Source organism: Mustela putorius, unplaced genomic scaffold (assembly GCF_011764305.1).
Source record: "Mustela putorius furo isolate JIRA1106 unplaced genomic scaffold, ASM1176430v1.1 tig00000083_pilon_pilon_pilon, whole genome shotgun sequence".
Lineage (NCBI taxonomy): Eukaryota > Metazoa > Chordata > Mammalia > Carnivora > Mustelidae > Mustela > Mustela putorius.
In genome coordinates, this window is record NW_025421273.1 from 22,433,589 (window position 1) to 22,455,614 (window position 22,026).

Here is a 22,026-nt window from a genome sequence, read left to right on the forward strand (position 1 = left end):
ATTTTTTTATTTTAAAGATTTTATTTATTTATTTATTTGACAGAGAGAGATCACAAGTAGGCAGAGAGGCAGGCAGAGAGAGAGGAAGGGAAGCAGGCTCCCCGCTGAGCAGAGAGCCCAATGTGGGACTCGATCCCAGGACCCTGAGATCATGACCCGAGCCGAAGGCAGCGGCTCAACCCACTGAGCCACCCAGGCGCCCCTATTAGTAACTTTTAAATGAGACATCCAGCATGTTGGGGTGGGCAGCTCGGAGGCACATGCCCCCAGGGTAACAGGGGGCATCCTGAATGACCCTGGGCATGGCCCCCACAGGCTCGTTGTCTCCCAAACCTACCATAAGTACTTCACAGCACATGTTCAAAACACTGGCTTCCTGCTCTTCCCCTAGAACGGGTATCAGGGGATTTGGGTAAACCCAGCCATCAGTCTATAAAGCAAGCCCTGCATCATGGCTACGATCAGGTGGGTTTCAGAAACCTGTTCTCGCCTCTAAGGTTGGTCATGCTGAGCTGAGGCTCCTGGGCAGAACCACCTGTAAGTTACAACAATCAGCTGATTCTTTTGCATTTAATTTTCCCACTGAGGGGTAGGTCTGGTCCGATATATCTGATGGGCTACCAGCAAACCCCACAGTGGAGCTGGGTTCGTCACTACCTCTTCCCCATCCATGCTGGCTGTCACTCAGGTATAAAGTTATTTTCATGCAATGCAGCAGTCTGAATCCCTCTGCGCCACATTATGTCTGTGGTTTCCCATTCCAGTTAATTACCTATACCATCACTGGGGCCCTTTTCAAAAATATCAAGAACCAGCCAGCCCTGACCAGCTACATCAGAATCTCTGGGGGACGGGTCTAGACCTTGTTGCCAACGCTACTCTGTCCTCAGTTACCTTACTGACAGAACAGGGATAAGCAGAGATATTATTTTATGCAGTTTTGCAAAGAGAACAAGAGAAAACAGTGGGCAGTAACACGTTTTGTGCATTATTCTGTTCTAAGTGCTTTACATATACTGTGTAATGTATGTTAAATGAGGTAATACCTTGAAGTGCTTAGGACCAGGTTTCCCCGAGTAATGCTCAATCAGTCATCATTATCACCATCAACAGAAGAAGAAGTAGAAATAATGCGTGTTAACACTATTCTCATCTCTCACCTCCAACAAGCCTCAGACCATGATCCAAGTCATGGACTATCTCACACTGCCTGCTCTCTTAAATGCTACTCAGATCCCCAGAAAGTACGCCCCTTACTTGGAAAGGAGACTGTGTTCTGAACCACGTCGCCTGGGGGGGCGGGAAACAAGGAACACATTCACTTAGCTTTCCCAGACACGTAGAGTGGTAGTGTGGGTTACCACACACCCACTGGAATGATAGACCTGCCATATCCTAAGTGCCAAATTGATATCCAATGACTGTTAACACTAGTGAGGTCATGGAAGTCAGCAGGGATGGGACCCAGGCCCAGCACCTGTCCCCAGAGGAAGCTTCTAGAAAGGGAAAGGTAATAACTGAAGAATGACATGAATGAGGAAGGGCAGCCGACCAAGAAGCTGGAATAGAGAGGGACCATGACCACGAGGAATCGAACCCAGGAGGTCATCCCAAAGAAGCTGGCCACTCCTATGGACAGGGATGCACAGAATGGAAAGTCAGAGGTGGTGGCGGGGGTGGGGAAAGTACTGGGAGAGCTGTCTCCTGGAAAGGTTTCTAGAGGGTAGGTGGCACTTAGGGCTTGTTGGGGGGAACCAATGTAATCATCTACCTAAATTGCCCCAAACGATGCATTCTTTGAAGATGGGAACTGTGTCCTTTCCTTCAGTTGAGGAGCCATTGCTTGACAAGCTCAGCTGAGAGGCTCTTTCTTCAGAAAGCCCATGTGAGCTGGAAGGAGGGTGACGGTATGCTGTTTCCCTTGGTTTTCAGTCAGCCAGAGACTCTGGGAAGGGGCTCACCCACACGCTGGTCCCCGAGGGAACGCACTCAGGAGCGAGTTGCCCATGTAATCTCTACCTAGACCCTGTGGTGAGGACAGACTATTCTTGGGAAGACCAAACTGAGTAACACTTGTAAGTCATGAACAAGGGCGTCCACCTCTGAGCACATGCTATAGATGTGCTAGGAACCTGGGGTTATTGGAGACATTGCTTGGATTTCCATAGCTCCATCTGCCAGATTCTCAGCTTCCCTCTTGGTTCCATAATTCCAAATTCTATTCCCCTCCCAGATTTCCATTTCTGTCCGACCACTTTTTCCCAGGGATGATTACCCACCATCACAGTCTGTGGCTTAATAGGTAGAAGGCACCGCTTGAAGGCTGTCAGTCTCTCCATACAGCCCAGAATACTCACATGAGCTGTGTCTTCCAGACTTGCCACTTTAGGACTACAGGCCACTACTACAGTGGCCGGATTGAGCCTACTTTTTGTTAGTGGTGTGCTTGTCAGTTCGGAGTTAGACTCCATCTGGGTACAAACCCCAGTTTCAGCATTTAGTCCCTGGGTGACCTTGGTCAAGTCCCCCAGCCTGAGTGCAGGATTTTCTTGCATGCGCCGTGCACACACACCTCTGCCTCGGATCGGTGTTGTTGTGAGGATTAGAGACAATGTCAGCCTTCTAAACCAGTGTCGGCCCATATGGACAAGAATTAGTCTTACAGAGAGGGCGATGACCTAGTCTACACTTCAGAACCAACGACGTAACCGGAAGTAAGGCTGTATTTCTCATCTACTCCATCTGCCTTGACGTCTCGGTTCAAATGCTAACTCTCCCGTGGCGTCTTTTCCTGATTTCCCAGGGGCAATAACAATCCCCCTCCTCACGTCCTTTATCAGAACTTCTCACGTGATGCGAGTCTCCCTCCATCTCACAGTCCAGCTGTCGACGGCATTAGTCGGCTGGGGCCACCATGACATAGTGCCACAGGCCAGAGGGCTTGAACAACAGAAGGGTATTTCCTCACAGGCCCGGGAGCTGGGAGTCTGTGATCAAGGTGTGGGCAGGGTCGGTGTCTTCTGAGGCCTCTCTCCTTGGCTTGCAAATGGCTGTCTTCTCCCTGTGTTTTTACGTGGTCTTTTCTGTGTGTATATGTGTGTATGTCCTAGTCTCCTCTTCTTTCAAGGATACCAGTCAGACTGGACTAGGACCCACGAACGACCCCATTTTAAGTTAATTACCTATTTAACAACGTTATCTCTAAATACAATCCCACTCTGAGGCGCTGGGGATTAGGCTCTCAGCTTATGAATCGGAGGCACAATCAGCCCATAACATCCATGTTTATTTCTTGTCCCGTATCAACTGTGAGTTGGAGGAGTGAAGGCCATACATTCACGTTTGTCCCCCTACCATGCCTCGTTCCTAGTCAGAACTATGTCAACAGAGATAAAGCGAATACATAAAACAAAAGAGAGAAGTATTTTTTTAAAAATGTGAAGGAGGAGAGGAGCCGAGGGTCTTAAAGCTCTACCTTTAGCTTTCAGTTGAAGTGTAAAAAGGAGGCAGCTCCATGAAAGTCCTAGTTCCCTTTCAAAGTCAGGCCCAGCCCTTGGAACAAAAGGGCTGTGAAGAGCGTTCACTAAAAGAGCACCGAGCCCGAAGGTCACTGCCACAGAGGCTCCACCGTCATCTGAAGGCTCACCAGAGGAGGAAATGCTGGCTCAGCACTAAGAAAGCTGAGAAGACTCCTCAGAGCCACTCACCTGGCCAGACCTTACCTGTGTGACTGCGTGAATCAGAGACCCCGTGGGCACCAGTCAGGGCAGAAGATGCTGTTGGTGCCCCCCACCTCCCTCAGCCCTCAGTCATCCCCCTGGGCCTCCTCAAACTTCTAGCTACTGCCATCTTTAACTCTGTGCCTGAAGGCCTTTTATGGAACCAGGGCAGGTCAGAAGTGCTTGCGGATGAACCCTCTCCTCCCGTAACCTGTGACCCTTCAGTCTCGGCGTCTGGACGCCTCAGCTCCCTCATCCTTCCAGTAGACCAATTCGGACACTGGTGGTTTGCACCGTTTCCCCAGCAATTCTACAGGATGATGCTTCAGTCACCCCTTGGGGCAGGTGGCGCCAGGCCACACCCTTTACAGGCTGCTCTCTCTCCCTTGTATTATTCTCCAATTCCCAGCCAGTGTTCCCTGCACCTGCCAAACAATTGGCTTATTCTTGACTCCTGCTCTGCTTGGGAGGACTCTAACCCAACATGCCCAGCATACATACATCAGACTAAACCACTCAGAGAGCTCCCCCTACAAGGTGCCTGGCTTCCCTGGGGTCTTCACCTCACCAGATCCCTCTTCCTCGGACAACCATAGAAAACATGACCCGGATTCAGGTCATTCATGAGGGCTCAGTTCTGTCTCCTCTCTCCACTTCACCCAGATGCCAACGGCTTTTGTTCATCTACAAAGACACCTGAGGTGGAGAGGAAATCAGCCACTGGGGAGATACCAGTTTTGTAGGACATCTAATCGAATACCAAGCCCACCATAAAGGTCCTGCCCAGCTAAGAATCCTGTCATGGAGAGCGGCAGTGCAACACTGGCAAGTAGGGCTTCTCAGAGTCACCTCAGGGTCTCAGGACCCCATCCTCCAAGGCCTGGAACAGTTGAAGCACGCTACCCCCGTCCATGCCTTGGCAGAACCAGTTGGCATTCAGGCCAGGCTGCTGCTGGCACGAGAGCTGTCCACACTCACTTTGTTCTGCCCAGGAATGCGGGCCGACCCAGGCAATCCTGTTTGGGACACACATGAGGCCCGCGGCATTTAATAATGAAAATGTTCTCCACGGTCCTAGGGAAGGCCGTGAGCACTGCAGAGAAACTGGCTCATCAGCTTTTATACGTGTAAATGGTTTTTAGATAAGGCTTTCCTCTTTGGCTTCTGTGTTTGCTTTCTCTTGAGTATCGCTTTATTGCAAATTGAGAATAGGAGGCATGGTAACCACAGCACCTGCGGTCCATTCACGGGGCAGGAGTTCACCGCCCGCCCCATATACCGCCCCCCACACCCACCGGGAACACTGTCATCCACGTCCTGTGGCTGGCGCTTCAAGAACGTCCACCATATGTCTGCTTTTATTGTTCTCTTGATAAACACCTTCGTGCCAGGGAAGGAGAGAGCAACGGGACAAAGAGCCTAACAAATGGATTCAACTATTTTCTTTTTTTTTTTTTTAATTACCCTAACATTCAATGCAACAAACATTTGTCTATTTCACTGGCAACCCCACACTCACAGTAAACTAAAATCAAAAGAATACACTCTTCTGTTTACGTAGTTGATTGCAGATACAAGCGGAGTGAATGGGCAGAGCAGCACCTCGGTATTAAGTAGAGACACACAGGTCGTTAATATGGTCCACTTGTGAGCATTCCGGGTCCTGCTCACCTCTTCTTCCTCTCCACTCTTTCACGCCTTGTCCTGGTGGCTCACCTGGTCCCCAAAGCCTGAGATGCCAGCACAGGTCCCTCTCCATCTGCGGCAACTCTGCTTAGTATCCTTTTTACCATGAGCCCCCCAATCACCTCCTTGTGGAAGAGCTTCCAGTCAGATTTAATTACTTTCATCTACGTTCCTCTGCATATTACATATAAATCTACTTATTTCCTTCTTTTCCTTCTTCTTCCTTTAACAATGAGGTACTGTCTCTGCCATCTGGCTCTTTATCTCCTGAGACCAAGGGCTGTTTTCCTTATCTCTAGCCGGGGCAAGTGCACACACAAAGCTCTCAATGAACCTGCTCAAATGTGAAGTTGCTTTTCAACAAACTGTATTTTTAAAACAAAGTGTTCTGTTTCTAGAAATGCTCAAACAATTCTACTTAGTTAGGGAGTTCCTCTCCCTTAGCTAAAAAAGTACCATAATACTTCCCTTAAGGAAATTTGGGTTTTTAAATAACATACACCTTGAAAGGTGAATGTTTCTTCAAATCCTACTTTTGGAGTTTCTGCTGCAGTTCAAATGGGATTTATAAAGTGCTTTAATATTTCATAAAATTTCTTAGTTAAAAAAAAAACTCGCGGGGTGGGAAGTTGGGGGAACCAGGTGGTGGGTATTAGAGATGGCACGGATTGCATGGAGCACTGGGTGTGGTGCAAAAACAAGGAATACTATTATGCTGAAAATAAAAATTAAAAACAAAACCAAAAAACAACTCTACAAATTTCACAGGTTAACTGATTGTTTAAAGATTTACTTCCAAGTCAGCCAAAATTTTGCACATACTTATTTTCCTAACAAATATACCAATAAAAATTACCTTCTCATACTCAGTTGAGAAGTCGAACTTCTTTTGTAGAACTTTTCTTAAAATATCTGTGGGAAAAAGCCACAAAAGAAGAGCAAGTTTACTTTTTCAGTAAAAACACAAAATGCATATTTAGGAAATAAAGTCTATATATACTCACAAAGTATTGTACCTCTCTCTATGTAGTAGTATTATAATTTTATTCCTATTTATTTTAGAGAGAGAGAATGCATAAGCAGGAGGAGGGACAGACTCTCCTAGCAGACTCCCTGCTGAGTGGGCAGCCCAATGTGATGGGGAGCTCCATCCTAGGACCCTGAGATTATGACCTGGGCCAAAATCAAGAGTCAGATGCTCAACCAACTGAGCCACCTGGGCACCCCAAATTTATTTCTATTTCTTAATGTAGGTAAATAACTGAGCTAATGAGGCTCTAACCAGAAGCAAAGAATGGAAGACAAGTATTTTTGACTCACTATTTTGTCAGTGGCAGAATTAGAGGGTTGCCATTTTTAAGAGTTTTCAATTTCTCACAAGACACCTTAATATTCGCCAACATACATGTCATTAATAATCCCTGGTAACATGTGACACAAACTGCTCACTGTTAATTTTTGGAACCACAGATGCAACTTATCCTTTAATCATTCCATATTTATGTAATATTTTACAAATAAAAGGAATCTTACAATTGACTTAATCCAGAGTTCTTCACATGAAACATCCCTCCCTTCCCATCCCCAAACAGCACATGAAAACCTGAAATAATACGCAAAATGGGATTTTTTCCCCTACATGTGCATTTGGGACAATTGCAAATTCTTACATAGGTGAAGACTCACCTCTTACTCTGACCACAAATCCAGTCATGCTGCAACTGGGGATTGGCCAGAGAGAGTAACTTGTCTAAAATCTGTGATGTGTAAGACCAAGCCCAGGTGGGTCTTCCCTTCTCTGCCCTGCGGTACTTCCCACACTCCACACTATAACTGACCCCACCAAGGAACTTCTGCAATGCTCTGGCTGTGCCATGCTGACCACTTCAAAAGTGTATGGCAAGGGAGAAAAGGAATCCCTGCTATGAATCCTTTTATAAAACAAGAAGTTCAGGTTTACACACCAGGAAACAAAGCAAGCCATATCCCCACAGGGCTTTCTGGAAAACAACTTCAACCCGCACAGAGCAGACTAAATGCAGCAGGTCTTCAAAGGATGTGCTAGAGGAGCAGGGATCAAACCAGAAGTTTTGGGATGCCTACACTAAGCCTAGGGTATGGGGAACCCAGGTTATTTCTCCAAGGGACATCAGGGCTGCCCACCCCCACAGATCTCCTCGCACTTTGAACTAGTCACTTCACTTTGATTTGTTTGTTTTTAAGATGTATTTATTTGAGAGAGAAAAGACAGAGCTCAGGGGGAGGGGAGCAGAGGGAGAGGGAGAATCAGGGAGAGCAGATTCCCTGTTGGGCATGACACCCCACACTCAGGGCTCCATCCCAGGACCCTGAGATCATGACCTGAGCGGAAATCAAGAGTCAGCCACTCAACCGACAGACTGTTTATTTTATAGACTAGGCTTCTGTTCTGGATTTCATTGAACATAAGGGTCCACCGATGGTTTTTTTTTTTAATAGGAAATCATCCATTTATTAAAATATAATTAATGACACAGGTGATGTTCATGTGTTGCCTTTGGGGATCCTGATCTAAGTAAGAGTTGGGATGGAGACCAAGCTCCATTACCTTCTGGGTATCTAATCTTGGGTAAAGAATTAAAAGCCAGGAGCATTCTCATCAGCAAATCAGGATGATGTCAGTCTCCACCCTCAAAGGATTCCTTTGGGCCAAGTGAGATAAATGAGATTACATTAGCCTGGCCACACAGTACCCATCCACTTTTTTCATCTTTATAAACCCAAATCAACTAACCCAAATGAAAACAAGATATCTTCAGGGGAGCTGGTCTCTCCGTCCCTCTCAGGTCACACTGACCAGGGAAGTGACCCCTGAGAGACGGATCCTCACTGGCTTACGTGGGCAGATCTGCACATATGGCCCGTGAATCCCCTGGAATCCTGGAATCCTCACGGTCTGCTCAGGGTTCCCATGAGGTGGAAGCAGAAGATGCTTTTTGCCATTTCACCATGTTGGCATTTGTACTCAGGGTACAGAGGTGATGGTGGAGAAGGCTGTGTGATTTGGCACGAGTCACACAGTGTTCATTGTGTTCTATGCTGCCATGAACTCGAGGAAGATAGAAAGCCCAGTTACACATCAGAAGAATCTTGGTGAAGCATTACAAAATCGTGATTTTATCAGATCTCAACCTCTGAGGAACCATCTTTCTAGGATTCTGTGTCAAGAAACAGAAGTATACATAAGGTGCTCCTCCTGCAGACCCCGGTACCCAGCTGTCTTCAGAGAGAGCACAGGGTCCTCGTTTTGATTTGGGAGCTAAACCCCTCACGGAACGTTGTTATCCAGGCTTAAGTATCTCGTAGACATTTTCTCTAACATGGAGGAAGTGGAGCCCGCAACTTCAAGAAAGCGGCTGACAGGACTTGCTGCCAGTGATAAAATTAGAGCACTGAAGCAGAAATTAGAATTTTGCAAAATTTGTATCTTTGCGGTTGACAGGCGCGGGATTTTGCCACATCGTTCTCACTCCACCTTAACAGGTTCTATCAATAACAGGTGTAGCAGGTGCTTCCCTAAAGAGCTCCGTGGAGGCAGGCAAATGTGACATACATAGACCAGGTGTTGGCCACAGCCTCAGTGAGAGAGTGACAGTCTTCTACTGTCCAACAGATGATGCCATCAGCTCTCTGGAGGACTGACTCTCCCAAGTTCCTGGGATCCTGGTGGTCCCAGGTGTTGGGGAATGGTCCCAGGTACACCAACGGCACTCCTTACTGACAGCTCACCCTAGTCCTTTGTCGGCCAGCTGGCTCCATCTCTCTGCTAAAACAGATCCTTGCTGCGAGGGCCAAAAATCCACCCGAGGCTTTGGAGCAGGGATGTTCTCCCTCCCCCTGCTTTAGAACAGCCCTGCCTAAGAGAAATCTACTGCAAGCCATACAAGTCATTTCAAATTTCCTATTAGCCACATTTAAAAATTGAGAAAAAAAAAAGGGTGATTATTTTAAATTAATTTTAATAATGTTGTACTTAATCCAGATACATGCAATATTTTGTCATTCCTATATGCAATCAATATACAAATATTAACAAGCTACTCTACAGTCTTCTTTTCACACTAAGTAAGTGTTCAGGGTCTGGTGTAGATGCTCATCAGTACATCTTAGGTCAGGTTAGCTACCGTTCAAGGGGCTCAGTGGCCACATGTGGCTGTGGCCTCCCTACTGGATGGCACTGGGTCAGAAACTAGTCATCCACCTTGGAGCAATTCCATTTTACTCAAAGCACCTTAAACCCCCTCCCTCCCAGTGTACCCTGTCACGAGAACACAAAATGAGCATCCACAGTATCCACGTTCCCTTTGCCTTCCCTGTGTATCTCTAAGGTGGCTCTTAACCCAGGTAAATGAACTTGGGAAGGCCTGGAGTATACAGCCCAGCGTCTTTGGGGGTAGGGCCCTGGCAGTAATGCTGCTGCTCACACCTCATGTGGGAATTCATGAAGCCCCATGTTGCTGGTGAGAACCTTGAATTGATTGTGGTCCATCTCAGAAAGCATAACCCCGGGAAGACCTGGGGTCCCGCTTATGCTTCCTGAGCCCCCGCCATCCTTGCTTGGTGATTCTGCTGTTCTGCAATCCTTTGTGTTTGCCTGTGTCTTCCTGGCCAACTCGTTAAAGGTTTCCAGTGGAGACTATCTTGATCTCTGTTCCGGGGCTTCAGAACTGTTTGTGGTATTGACACTGCATAAATGTAACTTCATCATAAAGAGTGTTGCTTCCTTTCCATAAATCAGATGAGATCCCCGAAGGCTGTGATTAGTTCCTGGTATTGCCTGGTGAGCAAGGTAGCCATTAGCATTTGGGCTACCACAGTGTTATCCTGCCCTCCGTGAGACCTCAGTGTGGATAACAGTGGCCATCTTATCCTTCTTGAACTGAATGAAGGTCTGCTCTGACGGAACATGATAGGCACTTAGCATGGGACAGACAACTCCCAGAGTCCAGGGAAAGATTCTCCCTGCCCTGAAGTTGGGGAGATACCTGGCCACCTTTCCCATGTGGCAATTTATTTTCCATCACACCAATCTCGAGCTCTTTACACAAAGTAACAGTTGCCTTTTAAGATACAGCAGTGTTTTCCCTCCCGTGAAATATGGGAGCCAATGGACAAGGAAGTTCTTTTCATGGTAGAACACTGTCTCTCATTTTCTGGTCTCATGAAGGAGCTCTGTGAGTCTTTTCACAAGGTTGGTGGCTGTCAGTCTCTCTTCATTCAGTGCTTAGATGGAACAAGGTCTTCTTACCTGGGATTTACTTTTAAGTTTCATGTGCTGATGGAAATTAAGGAATGCAGCAGCAAGGGCTAATTCTGATCTCTTAAGTTATACTACCAACTTACAAAGTAGGTTGTTTTTGTTTGGTTGTTTGGTTGTGGGTTTTTTGCTGTGTGCATGGATATGTGTGTGTGAATAATTTCTCTATGGATTTTTTGATGTCTAAAGCCACACAGCAAGATAAAATCAGGAAAGCAGGATCTGCATAGAAAAAAAATTCCATCTTCCTTATCCTAGCCAAAACTCATCTTTGATGAAGATATTTCTGTTCCCTAACTGGCTTCTCTTAATAAGTATGCAGGTTCTGGCCCAAGCTAGGCGAAACGAGATTCCACTCTTGGAATGTTCTCTTGGAAAATGGGTAGACGGCTCAAAAAAACAAAACAAAACAAAACACGCACACGCACACACACACACACACACACTCTGCTGTTGGTAGTTGATTGATCAGATTTGTGAGGAACTTAAGTGATCTTGCAAAGATTTTGCTGATATCTATTGACAGACTTACCTGGCTAGGTCTCTAATCAAAAGAGGTGCTACCTTATATCTTCTAAAGAACAGAATCTCCCCCAAAATGCTAAATTATATTTAAAATTGTTTTTAAGGAAGAGATTTTTATATCTGATATAAATAAACATTAATATGTTGCAATTCATTCTTTTTTTAAAAGATTTTTTTAATTTATTTGAGAAAGAGAGAGAGAGAGAGGTTGGGGGGAAAGGGGAGGGAGAGGGACAAGCAGACTCCCCACTGAGTGCAAAGCCCAACCAATCTCATGACCCACCCGACCTTGAGATTGTGACCTGAGTCAAACCAGGAGTTGGATGCTCACTGACTGAGCCACACAGGCGCCCCAATCCTTAGTCTATGTGAAACAGTATTATTTGTAATGCAGTTCTTCAGTAAATATTGCTATGGAATGTTATTTTGTTCATAGCTGGTAATGTTTTTTTGCCAAAACTATTCTAATTTTAGCTTGTTTTATTTTAAAGTTTTTTTTTTTTTTTTAAGTTTAGTTAAGTTTTATATTCAGGTCATTTTAATTAGTCTTTTTTGCTTTTTTTTCTACCTGATGTTTCCTAGTCTCTCTAACTAGATGTAACAAGAAAGAATTATTAAAATTAAACCAAAATGAGTGATTACCTTAGAGGCATTATGGTGTTAAGCATCAAAATTGGTCTGAAAAACAATCTGAGGTTTTTGAAGGGGCGGGGAGTGGGAGGTTGGGGGAACCAGGTGGTGGGTATTAGAGAGGGCACAGATTGCATGGAGCACTGGGTGTGGTGCAAAAATAATGAATACTGTTATGCTGAAAAAAATAAATTAATTAAAAAAATTAGAGACTAAAATATATAGAATTGATTTTTCTTTATGAACACACCTTGGAGGGTGAATCTTTTTTTTAAGCATTTTTTTTTCCTAATGTCAAGTTAAATATGTTTGTACTTAGAACTCTTATTAATAAAAATTAAACACACACACGTGCACACACAAAGTAAGCTCTCTCAGACACTTACAGTGTTTGCTTGGAAATGTGATTAGCTAAGAGCATAAACAGTGTTAAGTGTTCCCCTGTGGAGACACCATAGTGTTCCTCTTTCTTAAATTCACATGGTGTGGGGGTCTCTCTACTAAGAATGACTTAATCTGTTAATTTATGCACTAAATCAACACAATAAAGTAAAAGATTTTATTCAGGTTTCTACTAAAAGGATTAGTTTTATAAGTAGTATGAAATAATATCCAAGTTCAACTTAGAAACTTACAAAAGCTAGGTTGGCGAATGCATAACTTTCAAGAATTAAATATTAATTGAAATTTTAATTGTTTCTCTCTGGGCACAAAAGACTTTCCACAGGTTCTTAAACATCTGTTTGACAACTCGCTCCCTCCCCCACGCTAGACCGAATTCCGGAGGGCACAAGGGGCATGTAGGTAAACCAAGCAGAATGCCTGACAAGTGCAGATAAAACACAAAACTGGACAGGTCAAAGGGTTGACTTCCTGGATGTGCTGGCATTTCCACAAGGGAAGGAAGAGCGAGAGGCACTCTGCCCTAACAGAACCGTTCAGTGCAGTGCTTGGTATGCGATCCACTAACGCGAAAACATTAGCACCTTCCACTTCCACGCTCCTACCACACACTCTTCCTGCTCTGCCTTTTCTGGTTCTTCAGTTTGTGGCACAGAAGGTGAGTGCCTGGAAGAACCCATGTGTCACCTCATTTCCTCTGGTCCACTGCTTGACTGCATTCCCCGGACCCTACACACTTAGATGGGACATGGGACTTGAGTTCTGGCCAATGGAAAGTGGGCAGGCCTGCGTACACAACAGTTCCAGGCCTGGCCTCTAAAATCACGAGACCCTGCATGCTTGCCTCTTTATCCATCTCCCGGCCAAATACGGAGGATCCAGTGGAAAATCCTGAAGGCTGCAGGGATGGAAAGACCGGGGTCGCAGGACCTCTCCGCTCCATCATTCCTACATTAGACTGAGCCAAGACAGAAAACAATTTTTTCACTGACACTTGGGCCTGTTTGCTATAGCATATGGTGCCTCTCACTCTAACTAAAAAAAGAGCCTTAGCCAATTAAGACTCCCTATGTTTTTGTACTGGAGTATCTTCTACCTGTAGCCTATCCTGCCAGCATTTTTTTTTCTTTTTAAATTCAGAGTGAGAGAGAGCGAGCAAGCACAGTCAGTCAGAGTGGCAGGCAGAGGCAGAGGGAGAAGCATGCTCCCCGTGGAGCAAGGAGCCCGATGCAGGACTCAATCCCAGGATACTGGGATCATGACCTGAGCCAAAGGCTGACTCTCAATGGACTGAGCCACCCAGGCGTCCCAATGTCTTGCTAGCTTTGACCAAAGGTTAACTTGTCTATTCATCTGTTGAAGGACATCTCGGCTCCTTCCACAGTTTGCGAATTGTGGACCTTGCTGCTAAGAACACTGGGGTGCCCCTTCTTTTCACTACACCTGTATCTTTGGGATAAATGCCTAGTGGTGCACTTGCTGGGTCATAGAAAGTTTCTATTTTTAACGTTTTGAGGAATCTCCATTTTTGCAGAGTGGCTGCACCAGCTTGCATTCCCACCAACAGTGTAGGAAGGTTCACCTTTCTCTACATCCTCATCAACACTTGCTGTTTCCTGTCTTGTTAATTTTTGCCATTCTGACTGGTGTAAGGTGGTAGAAGATATGGTTCATATATACAATGGACTACTACGCAGCCATGAGAGAGGACGAATAGCCACCATTTGCATCAGCATGGATGGAACTGGAGGGGATTATGCTAAGTGAAATAAGTCAAGCAGTGGTTTCACCCCTATGTGGGACATAAGCAATAGCATGGAGGACCACAGGGGAAGGAAGGAAAAACAGAATGGGAAGAAATCAGAGGAGACAAACCATGAGAGACTATGGAATCCAGGAAACAAACTGCGGGTTTCTGAGTGGAGGGGAGTGGGGGGAGGAGGTGACAGAGTGATGAGTATTGAGGAGGGCACGTGATGTGATGAGCACTGAGTGTTATATGTGTGACTAATGAATTGTTAAACATATCAAAAACTAATGATATTTATTATATGTTGACTAACTGAACATAATAAAAAAAAAGGTTAACTCATTTTCCTCAGAAGCAGGTACACACGCATATAACACAGCAGACTGAGGTTTGGTGAAGCCATTAGGTTGGCACTAACGTAAACAGAGATTTTAAAAATCATCTTCATTAAAGGGTTGAAATTTCTGTATTCATAAAAGAGAATGCATGAAAATGCATTCATGCTCAGAAATGTCACTATAAAATGCGGTACGGTGTAGCTCAGGTAGAACACCTACCTCCTGCTTCTCATTTGTGGGTCTATGAAGCTCTGGAAAACATCTACACTCCTGCCTTAAATCTCCATAAGCCTTTCAACAGCCTCTCCAACAACTGAATTTTCCTAATCTACAAAACACATGTTCAAAACACGCTGATTCAGGCGTCTCTACTGCCAAAATATTTAAGGAAAATGCTCTCAGGTTACAGTGTTATCCAGGGAAGTTTGCATCAAAAAGGAGTTAAGACTAAGCTGGCTTAGGATCTTGGGACCATCGCCAAGAGTTATGGGCACAAAATGGCTGTTTAGATGGGTTGAGAGCACCAGCTCCCCAGGGTAGCTGCTCTTTCGGGAGCAGAATACAGATTTTCATTAAATGCAAAGTTAGTTGGTGAAAATGTAAACATTTCGTGGTTTTCATGTCACTTGCACTTTCTCCAGAACTCCCACATGAATAGGTCTTAGATTCCAGAGAGGAAACTCACTGTGGTCGAATCTTCTCTTCCCGTATCGGGTTAGGCTTGCTGGGTTCTGTTTTTGTGCTTTAGAACTTCCTGATTCACATTTTCGATGAACGACCATTTATTTCTTCTCTTCAAAGAAAAATATTTCAGAGTGCACACTCTGGTTATTTGAATATTTCTGGTTGAGTAAGTTCTGGTTATTTGAATAATTTGACTCTGTTCACTTTTTATCAAGAACAACATTTAAGGTGCCAACTTATTGCATGAAAAATGTTGAAATCTACATTAAATCAGCACAGTAGATGTGATCAGTTCTGATAGCTAATAGGTTAGTTGAAAGAGAAAACGTATGATAATCATGCCTTCACTATTTAACTTAAGGCATATAGATACACATCTTTTGCCCTTCGTTTGATGTGGAGTCAAGGTCCATTTTTGAATATGAGTTCTCTGGCTAGAATGGAGATGAGTTAGGACAGCCTATGGTAGAAGAAAGCTCCTCACTGGGGCACCTGGGTGGCTCAGTGGGTTAAAGCCTCTGGGATCGAGCCCCACATTGGGCTTTCTGCTCAGCAGGGAGCCTGCTTTCCTTCCTCTCTCTCTGCCTGCCTCTCTGCCTACTTGTGATCTCTGTCAAATAAATAAATAATATCTTAGGAAAAAAAAAAAGCTCCTCACTTATTTCAAGGTAGACTCATGCCAACAAGCCCACCTCAAAACTGCACGTCCCCCAGAGAAAACACTTGGTGATCTCTGACTCAAGATATGGGGGTACCTGGCTGATTTGAATCTTCAGTGATTGAAATGGGGAGAGGAGGAGTTGGCTTTTCTCCAACTACACACTCCCACCCCCCCACTCCCCACTCCCAATCCCCAAACATTGCAAATGCTTGCCTATGTCAGTCAGGGCTCTCCAAAGAAACAGCACTGTTGAGAGAGGAGACAGATATGGATAGAAAGGGGGATTGATTTAGGAACTGTAAAGGCTAGGCATTTTGAAGATTTTATTTATTTAAGAGAGACAGAGAGAAGGCACATGAGGGGGGAGAGTCAGAGGGAGAAGCAGACTCCCACTGAGCAAGGAGCCCAATGTGGGACTTGATCATGGGACTCTGGGAGCACGACCTGACGGAACACAGAAGCTTAACCAACTGAGCCATCCAGGCCCCCAGAGTAGGCATTTTGAAATCCTTAGAGCAGGCTAGAAACTCAGGCAATAGATGATGTTAGAGTCTTGAAAGCAGAATACCTTCCTCTTGTGGAAATCTCAGTTTTTGCTCTTAAGACCTTTCAGCTGATTGTGGGAGGCCCACCCATGTTATCGAGGGTGATCTCTCTCACTTACAATTAGTCAACCTGTTGTAGGTGTTAACCACACCTGTAAAAAACTTTTATGGCGACACGTAGATTAGCGTTTCATTAAATCACTGGGTACTACAGCCCAGCCGAGTGGATCCAGAAGCTAACCACAGCCCTGCCCAACCACAGAATGATTACGCCCTGCAGGTGTCTGAGCACGGAGTGTCTGAGCAGCCCTGTTACAGAGCAGGTAGACTCACCATCATTAATGGCGACCGCTGACAGCCAAGCCCCCAAAAACGAGAGGGCTGCAGTTGGGGCCCAGTTAGTGCAAGGGCAGGGGATTCCATGTAGTCTCTGAGGACAACTGATCTTGAATAATGCTCCTGAACCACCCTCCCAAACTGATTTACATTTGGTGTGTGCTAAACTACAAGACAGGCAAATAAATCCCATTTGAAAGGATTTCCACCAAAAATAGCAGAACCAGGGCACCTGGGTGGCTCAGTCTGTTGAGCCTCCGACTCTTGATTTTGCTCTGGTCATGACCTCAGGGTCGTGAGATAGAGTCCCACCTCGGGCTTTGTGCTGGATGTGGAACCTGCTTAAGATTCTCTCTTTCCCTCACCCTCTGCCGCACCCCCACCCCAAATACTCCCGCATGTTCTCTCCCTTTCAAAAGAAAAAAAGTAGCAGAACCAAATTTGTTTCTCACTTGCAAGGTTAAATGTTGCTTCTCTGAAGAGAGTACTTAGCAAGCCCATCTTCCAGAAGCCCTGTTTGGTTAGATGTGTCTGCTGTCTTTTGACACTGAGATGAACACAGTTTGTCCAGTGCTTGGTCACATTTTCCTGTGGCTGATGGGGATAAGGCTGAGCCCAAAGAAGTGGTTTTGGGGACCCAAACAAGGCAAGTGTCTCCGGTCTTGGAGTTCATCAGATTCCCTCGGCTGAGCACATTTCTTCCTGGCATGTCTGCTAGGAGCCTGGCTGAATTTATGCCTGTTCACAACCACTTCATGCCCCAACCATCCCGTGCTTTTCAATTGCACGGAGCACTTCACAATACCGTTCAAATCCTCCAGCAACATGACTAAACTCTGGCTTGGTTTTTAAAATGGGGATTGATGCTTCAGAAATTGAGAAGCCAAGCCAGGTTTAGCAGAACCCGTCAGATGCATTTCCTCTGCCTCCAAGTATGTAATCAAGTATTCTGGAGGGCGAACCTCCCCTCCTTTACTTAACATACAGTGTGAGCACTCTAGCCATGCTTTTTCCTTCATTACAGCTGTCAACACAGGACTCTGCACCATTCTCCTTTAATTGGCTGGAGCAGCTTCTCCCCAAAGGACTGACACACATCGGCTTGTACTTGAATTAATGATGGCACTGACTCACTTGGAGAGAGGAGCACGGGAAAGATGCTGCCTAGGAAGCTATCCTTGCAAAAACATCTGGGACCAGTGTGGCCCTTACAGCTTTTTCCCTGCCATGTGTCCACACTGATTGTGCAGTGCAGTGTGCTCGAGCCTGTTATTGGGCAGCCTTGCCTCAAATTCCTTTAGAGGAAGCAAGAGTTCGGGCTGTACAGAAGAAGGGAAACTTCTGGGGTCTCCTGCAGCCCGAGGTCCTTGACAAAGCTGCATGTGGATAAAGGCTCAGGGCTTCCTGGTTTCTCTAATGCTGGCAGGGGTCTGGGAAGGGACCGCTGGACCTGGGCAGGATTGGCAGCTGTCTTGCCACAAGGATGAATCCAGGGAAGGGAACAGGGACCACAGCCAAAGTATCTGTCGATTCCCGAGCTATTCGGTTCATTTCCTTCCCTGGAAAGCGTAATTCCATTTCCAGCCTTTGTCTCTGGTCTTTGTTGGGGAAAGTTTGCCCTGAGAATCTTTGAAAGGAATATAATGTGCATCACATGTTTTGGTCTGTGCCGGGGTCCTCATAATCTCCCATGCACTCTTGGGAGAATGTGAAACAGCTAAACCCCATTTTCTACTGCCATGTGCCAGAAGGCTCGGCTGTCGACAATGGCCTCTCCCCAAACAGGGGACCAAGGGGCAGAGCAAAGCGGGGCCTTCTTTTTTCCTGTAGGTTTTTTGAGCTCATTTGGATTTTTTTTTTTTTTAAGATTTTATTTATTTATTTGACAGAGAGAGATCACAAGCAGGCAGAGAGAGGAGGAAGCAGGCTCCCCGCTGAGCAAAGAGCCCGATGCGGGGCTCGATCCCAGGACCCTGAGATCATGACCTGAGCCAAAGGCAGCAGCTTAACCCACTGAGCCACCCAGGCACCCCGAGCTCATTTGGATTTTTAAAAGAAAATTGAAAAAAAATTTTAAACCAAGTACTTTTATTGACATACTGTTCTACCCCTTTCTTCCCAAAAAAATGACATTAAAAAAAAAACCCACATTTCTTAACACTATCGAATTAAACATTCTACTTCCTATGAATGTAAATCCAATTTTACCGTATGTTGTGTAGGATATGTGATCTGGGGCCCTTTTCCCAGCTAGAGATCTTAAAAAGAGATGACGCTGAAATCTGCAAAATTCACATGCTGCCTAAAAAATAATCTTTGGAAAAGAAATCACTAAATATTCAAGATCCTAATAAGTATTTGGTTCAGGCCAAATACAATCTTCCAGTGTTTTGTTAATAATGTACTGAAAGTGACATTTTGTGGTGGTGTGTCTACCCCTTCTGCTTGTGCCAGCCAAGCTGTAAGCTCTCCAAGACTCTCTTGTGTTTGTCCCCAAACCACTTTCTGCCAGTTGTCCTTGATGCAATGATATCATTTAATTGAATATTATGTAAACAGATAAAATGACTAGAAAAAGCAAAAGCTGCTGTTTACATAAATTCTAAGTCAAATGTTTTTAGAAACTCAGTAAAGAAGAGTTGTCTTATAAAAGAGCTGTTGAGTTCAAGGTAGGGGACACAACTCTAAAATCTCAGAGAGAAGGGATGCCTGGGTGGCTCAGCTGATTAAGTCTCTGCCTTCAGCTCAGGTCATGATCCTAGGGTCCTGGGATTGAGTCCTGCATCAGGCTCCCTGCTCAGCAGGCTGCTCTTCCCTCTCCCTCTGCCTGCCACTCCCTCTGCTTGTGTGCTCCCTCTCTCTCTGTGTGTGTCAAATAAATAAAATCTTAAAAAAATAAAAAAATAAAAAGTCTCAAAGAGAAAACCAGCAAAAACCAAGAAAAAAAATCAGCACTGAATTCATACTGTAAATTCTTGTTACTTGAATAAAACCCAGATTGAAAATCATAAAGGTTGTGCTGCTGGGGAAATTCCTATTGGAAGACTCACATTCCTACATCCTTAATGTCAGATGAATGTGAGTGTATGAATGCAAAGCAGTCTCCCTCCCACCAGCAAGAAGAACTCATTAGATAATAGACAGTGTTATGGCTTCTCTTGGCCCACCAGAGAGCTCAGCCTGCAAAGCAATCAATTCCACAGAGCACCAAGTCCCTCTGAGGAGAGACAAGGAGCACACAAACTGTTTCCCCTTTGATGGTCTGGTAAAAAGAAATCACTGAAAATGCTGACAAGCTCTTAATGCCATGTGTGGGCTAGCATGTCTACCGTGGATGCAGAAGGCTCAGAAACAGGGAGGCGTTTGCATTTGCTTGCAAGCCTCTTGTGGGTGCTCGTGAGAGTGACTGGAGCAAGACAGGGGATTGGAGGAAAATCCCCCTGGTGGGATAGGTATAGGTTAAGGGCTGCAGCGGGGAATGGGGCCAGAATCTGCATACTTCCCTAGGCCTCTCTCCAATGAAGCAAAAGTCTTAGACCTGCTAAGCAAGGGGGGCACAAAGCCCTCTCAGTCCTCTGTCCATGGCAAAACTCCATTGTTCCTAGGATGGGGGTAAAAGCAAAAGTCATCTGCCTTTGGGGAAGAAGCTGGAAACTCTCCTCCCTATAGGTCACAGGTAAAGACTTAATGCTGATGGGGGGCAGGGTAGAAGCAAGGCCCCTCCATGTTTGGGAATGAAACCACTCTCAGGCATGCTACCATTGGGATGAGGGCAAAAAACATGTGCCTTCCCAAGACCAGTACAGATTCCAACGCAAGAGTTTGGCTGTCATGGGAGAAAGTATGGGAGCACAGAATGAACCCCACTCCACTACCCAAGCTCAGTGGGACGAGGCCTGTCTATGCCTGAGACTGCACCAGGACAACAGAAAACCCCTGCCTCCCGCTATGAGCCTGGCATCAAGTGACAGGCATACCACCTTAGGAGAAGGAACAAGAGCATGGGTGGAACCCTCTGTGCCACAGGTGAGCAGGGATTCCTAAAAGCCAAGGGAGGAGCAGGAGCTCCACATGAAACCCTCCAGCACGTCAGGCCCCACACCACATACCAGGGGAATACCATCTACTGCTGGAGGAATTTAAAGCCTGTGGCCCACTGAATGGGATGACAGCCACAAATTATCCCAACCCAGCTCAACTGTTAACCTGAGGGACCCAACCCACTACACAAGAACCTGATGGGAGAGAAAGCATGTCCACATCCAGGGGTAAAGACAATATGCCTCACTTTCAACAGTTCTACACAGGGTGTCCAGCATTCAGTAAAAAATTATAAGACACAGGAAAAAAAAGAAAGAAAAAGAAATGACCCATTGTCAAGAGAAAATGAGACCCAGAGATCATTCAGATGTTAAAGAACTTTCAGAGACAGACTTAAACAAAAATGTTGTTGTGGGGGGAGTTACATTTGCATTTCAGGGTAAGATAAAATGCTTCAGAAAAGCATGTAAAGTTTTTAGGATTCCCAATATTTACCAGCTTTAACTAACTATCTACTATCAGTCATAATCAGGTTGAATCAGACGGCTGTATTCTCCCTAAAGTAATCCTATTTTTTAAACATAAATTAGTGCAGTGGCAATTCTTCAGGAATTATAATAACCTGTCCTGCTCTGCCCAAGTCTCCAACCTGTGGATTTTATTCCCCTACCCTACACTGTAACTTTCTCAGCGTGCCTTAGAAGGAAGGGAGGGGGATGAGAAGAGAATATTAATTGTCAACATGAATCACCCACTGAGCTAAGTGCTCGGGACCATGTGGCAGAGCAGGAGGAGCAGCCACTGGGAGTCTGTGCGTCTGTTCCCAACACTTAGAAGCTCTGGGACTGGTCTGAATATGGGCCAAATTACAAAAACTATCTGTGCCTCAGTTTCTTCATCTGTAAAATGGAAAGACAACAATCACTCTCTGTGGGCTTATTAAAAAGATCATCAGTGACTCCAGGTGGCTGTCTCCCCTCCAGGCAATCTTATGGGAGAAGCAGCATCATTCCCATTCTCAGATTCACTGCAGCTTCGGAAGGCTGAGTAGGCTGAACTACGTCCTTCAGTTAACGAGCGATGGGGCAGGAATTCGAACTCAGATTCACATTCCTCTGGCAACCCTGTGAGGCTTCAGAGTCCAGGGCCAGCCTTGCTGCCTGGGGGCAAGTACGGAGACTCGGGCCACTGATTTCTGTTCTCTCTTCTGTTCTCTCATCTATGAAATGGGATAATCATACCCACCTTGCACATCTATACTAAGCAATGTAAATACTATGTGTAAGGCCCTTGGAAACAGTACCTGACACAAAATAAATGTCGTCCCCATTGTGCTGATAGAGAAGGTGAAAGTGGTAGAAGCGGGGGAGGGAGAGATAGCCGCAGTGGTAGCTTAGGAAAAGATAGACCTCT

At 45.5% G+C, this 22,026-nt stretch overlaps 1 protein-coding gene across 18 annotated transcripts in view; it reads right to left on the reverse strand.

Annotated features, from left to right (window-relative positions):
- Positions 1 to 22,026, reverse strand: part of PROM1 (prominin 1) — a 134,675-nt gene that overhangs the window by 59,022 nt on the left and 53,627 nt on the right. For 15 of the 18 annotated variants that reach the window (XM_045075853.1, XM_045075820.1, XM_045075819.1 and 12 more), the window contains one exon: positions 6,262 to 6,317. In XM_045075853.1, the coding sequence (XP_044931788.1) occupies positions 6,262 to 6,317 (56 nt within the window). Of the gene's footprint in view, positions 1 to 6,261; positions 6,318 to 15,031; positions 15,140 to 22,026 lie in introns of those variants that run through there. The other 3 variants (XM_045075863.1, XM_045075860.1, XM_045075867.1) reach the window with 2 other exon arrangements.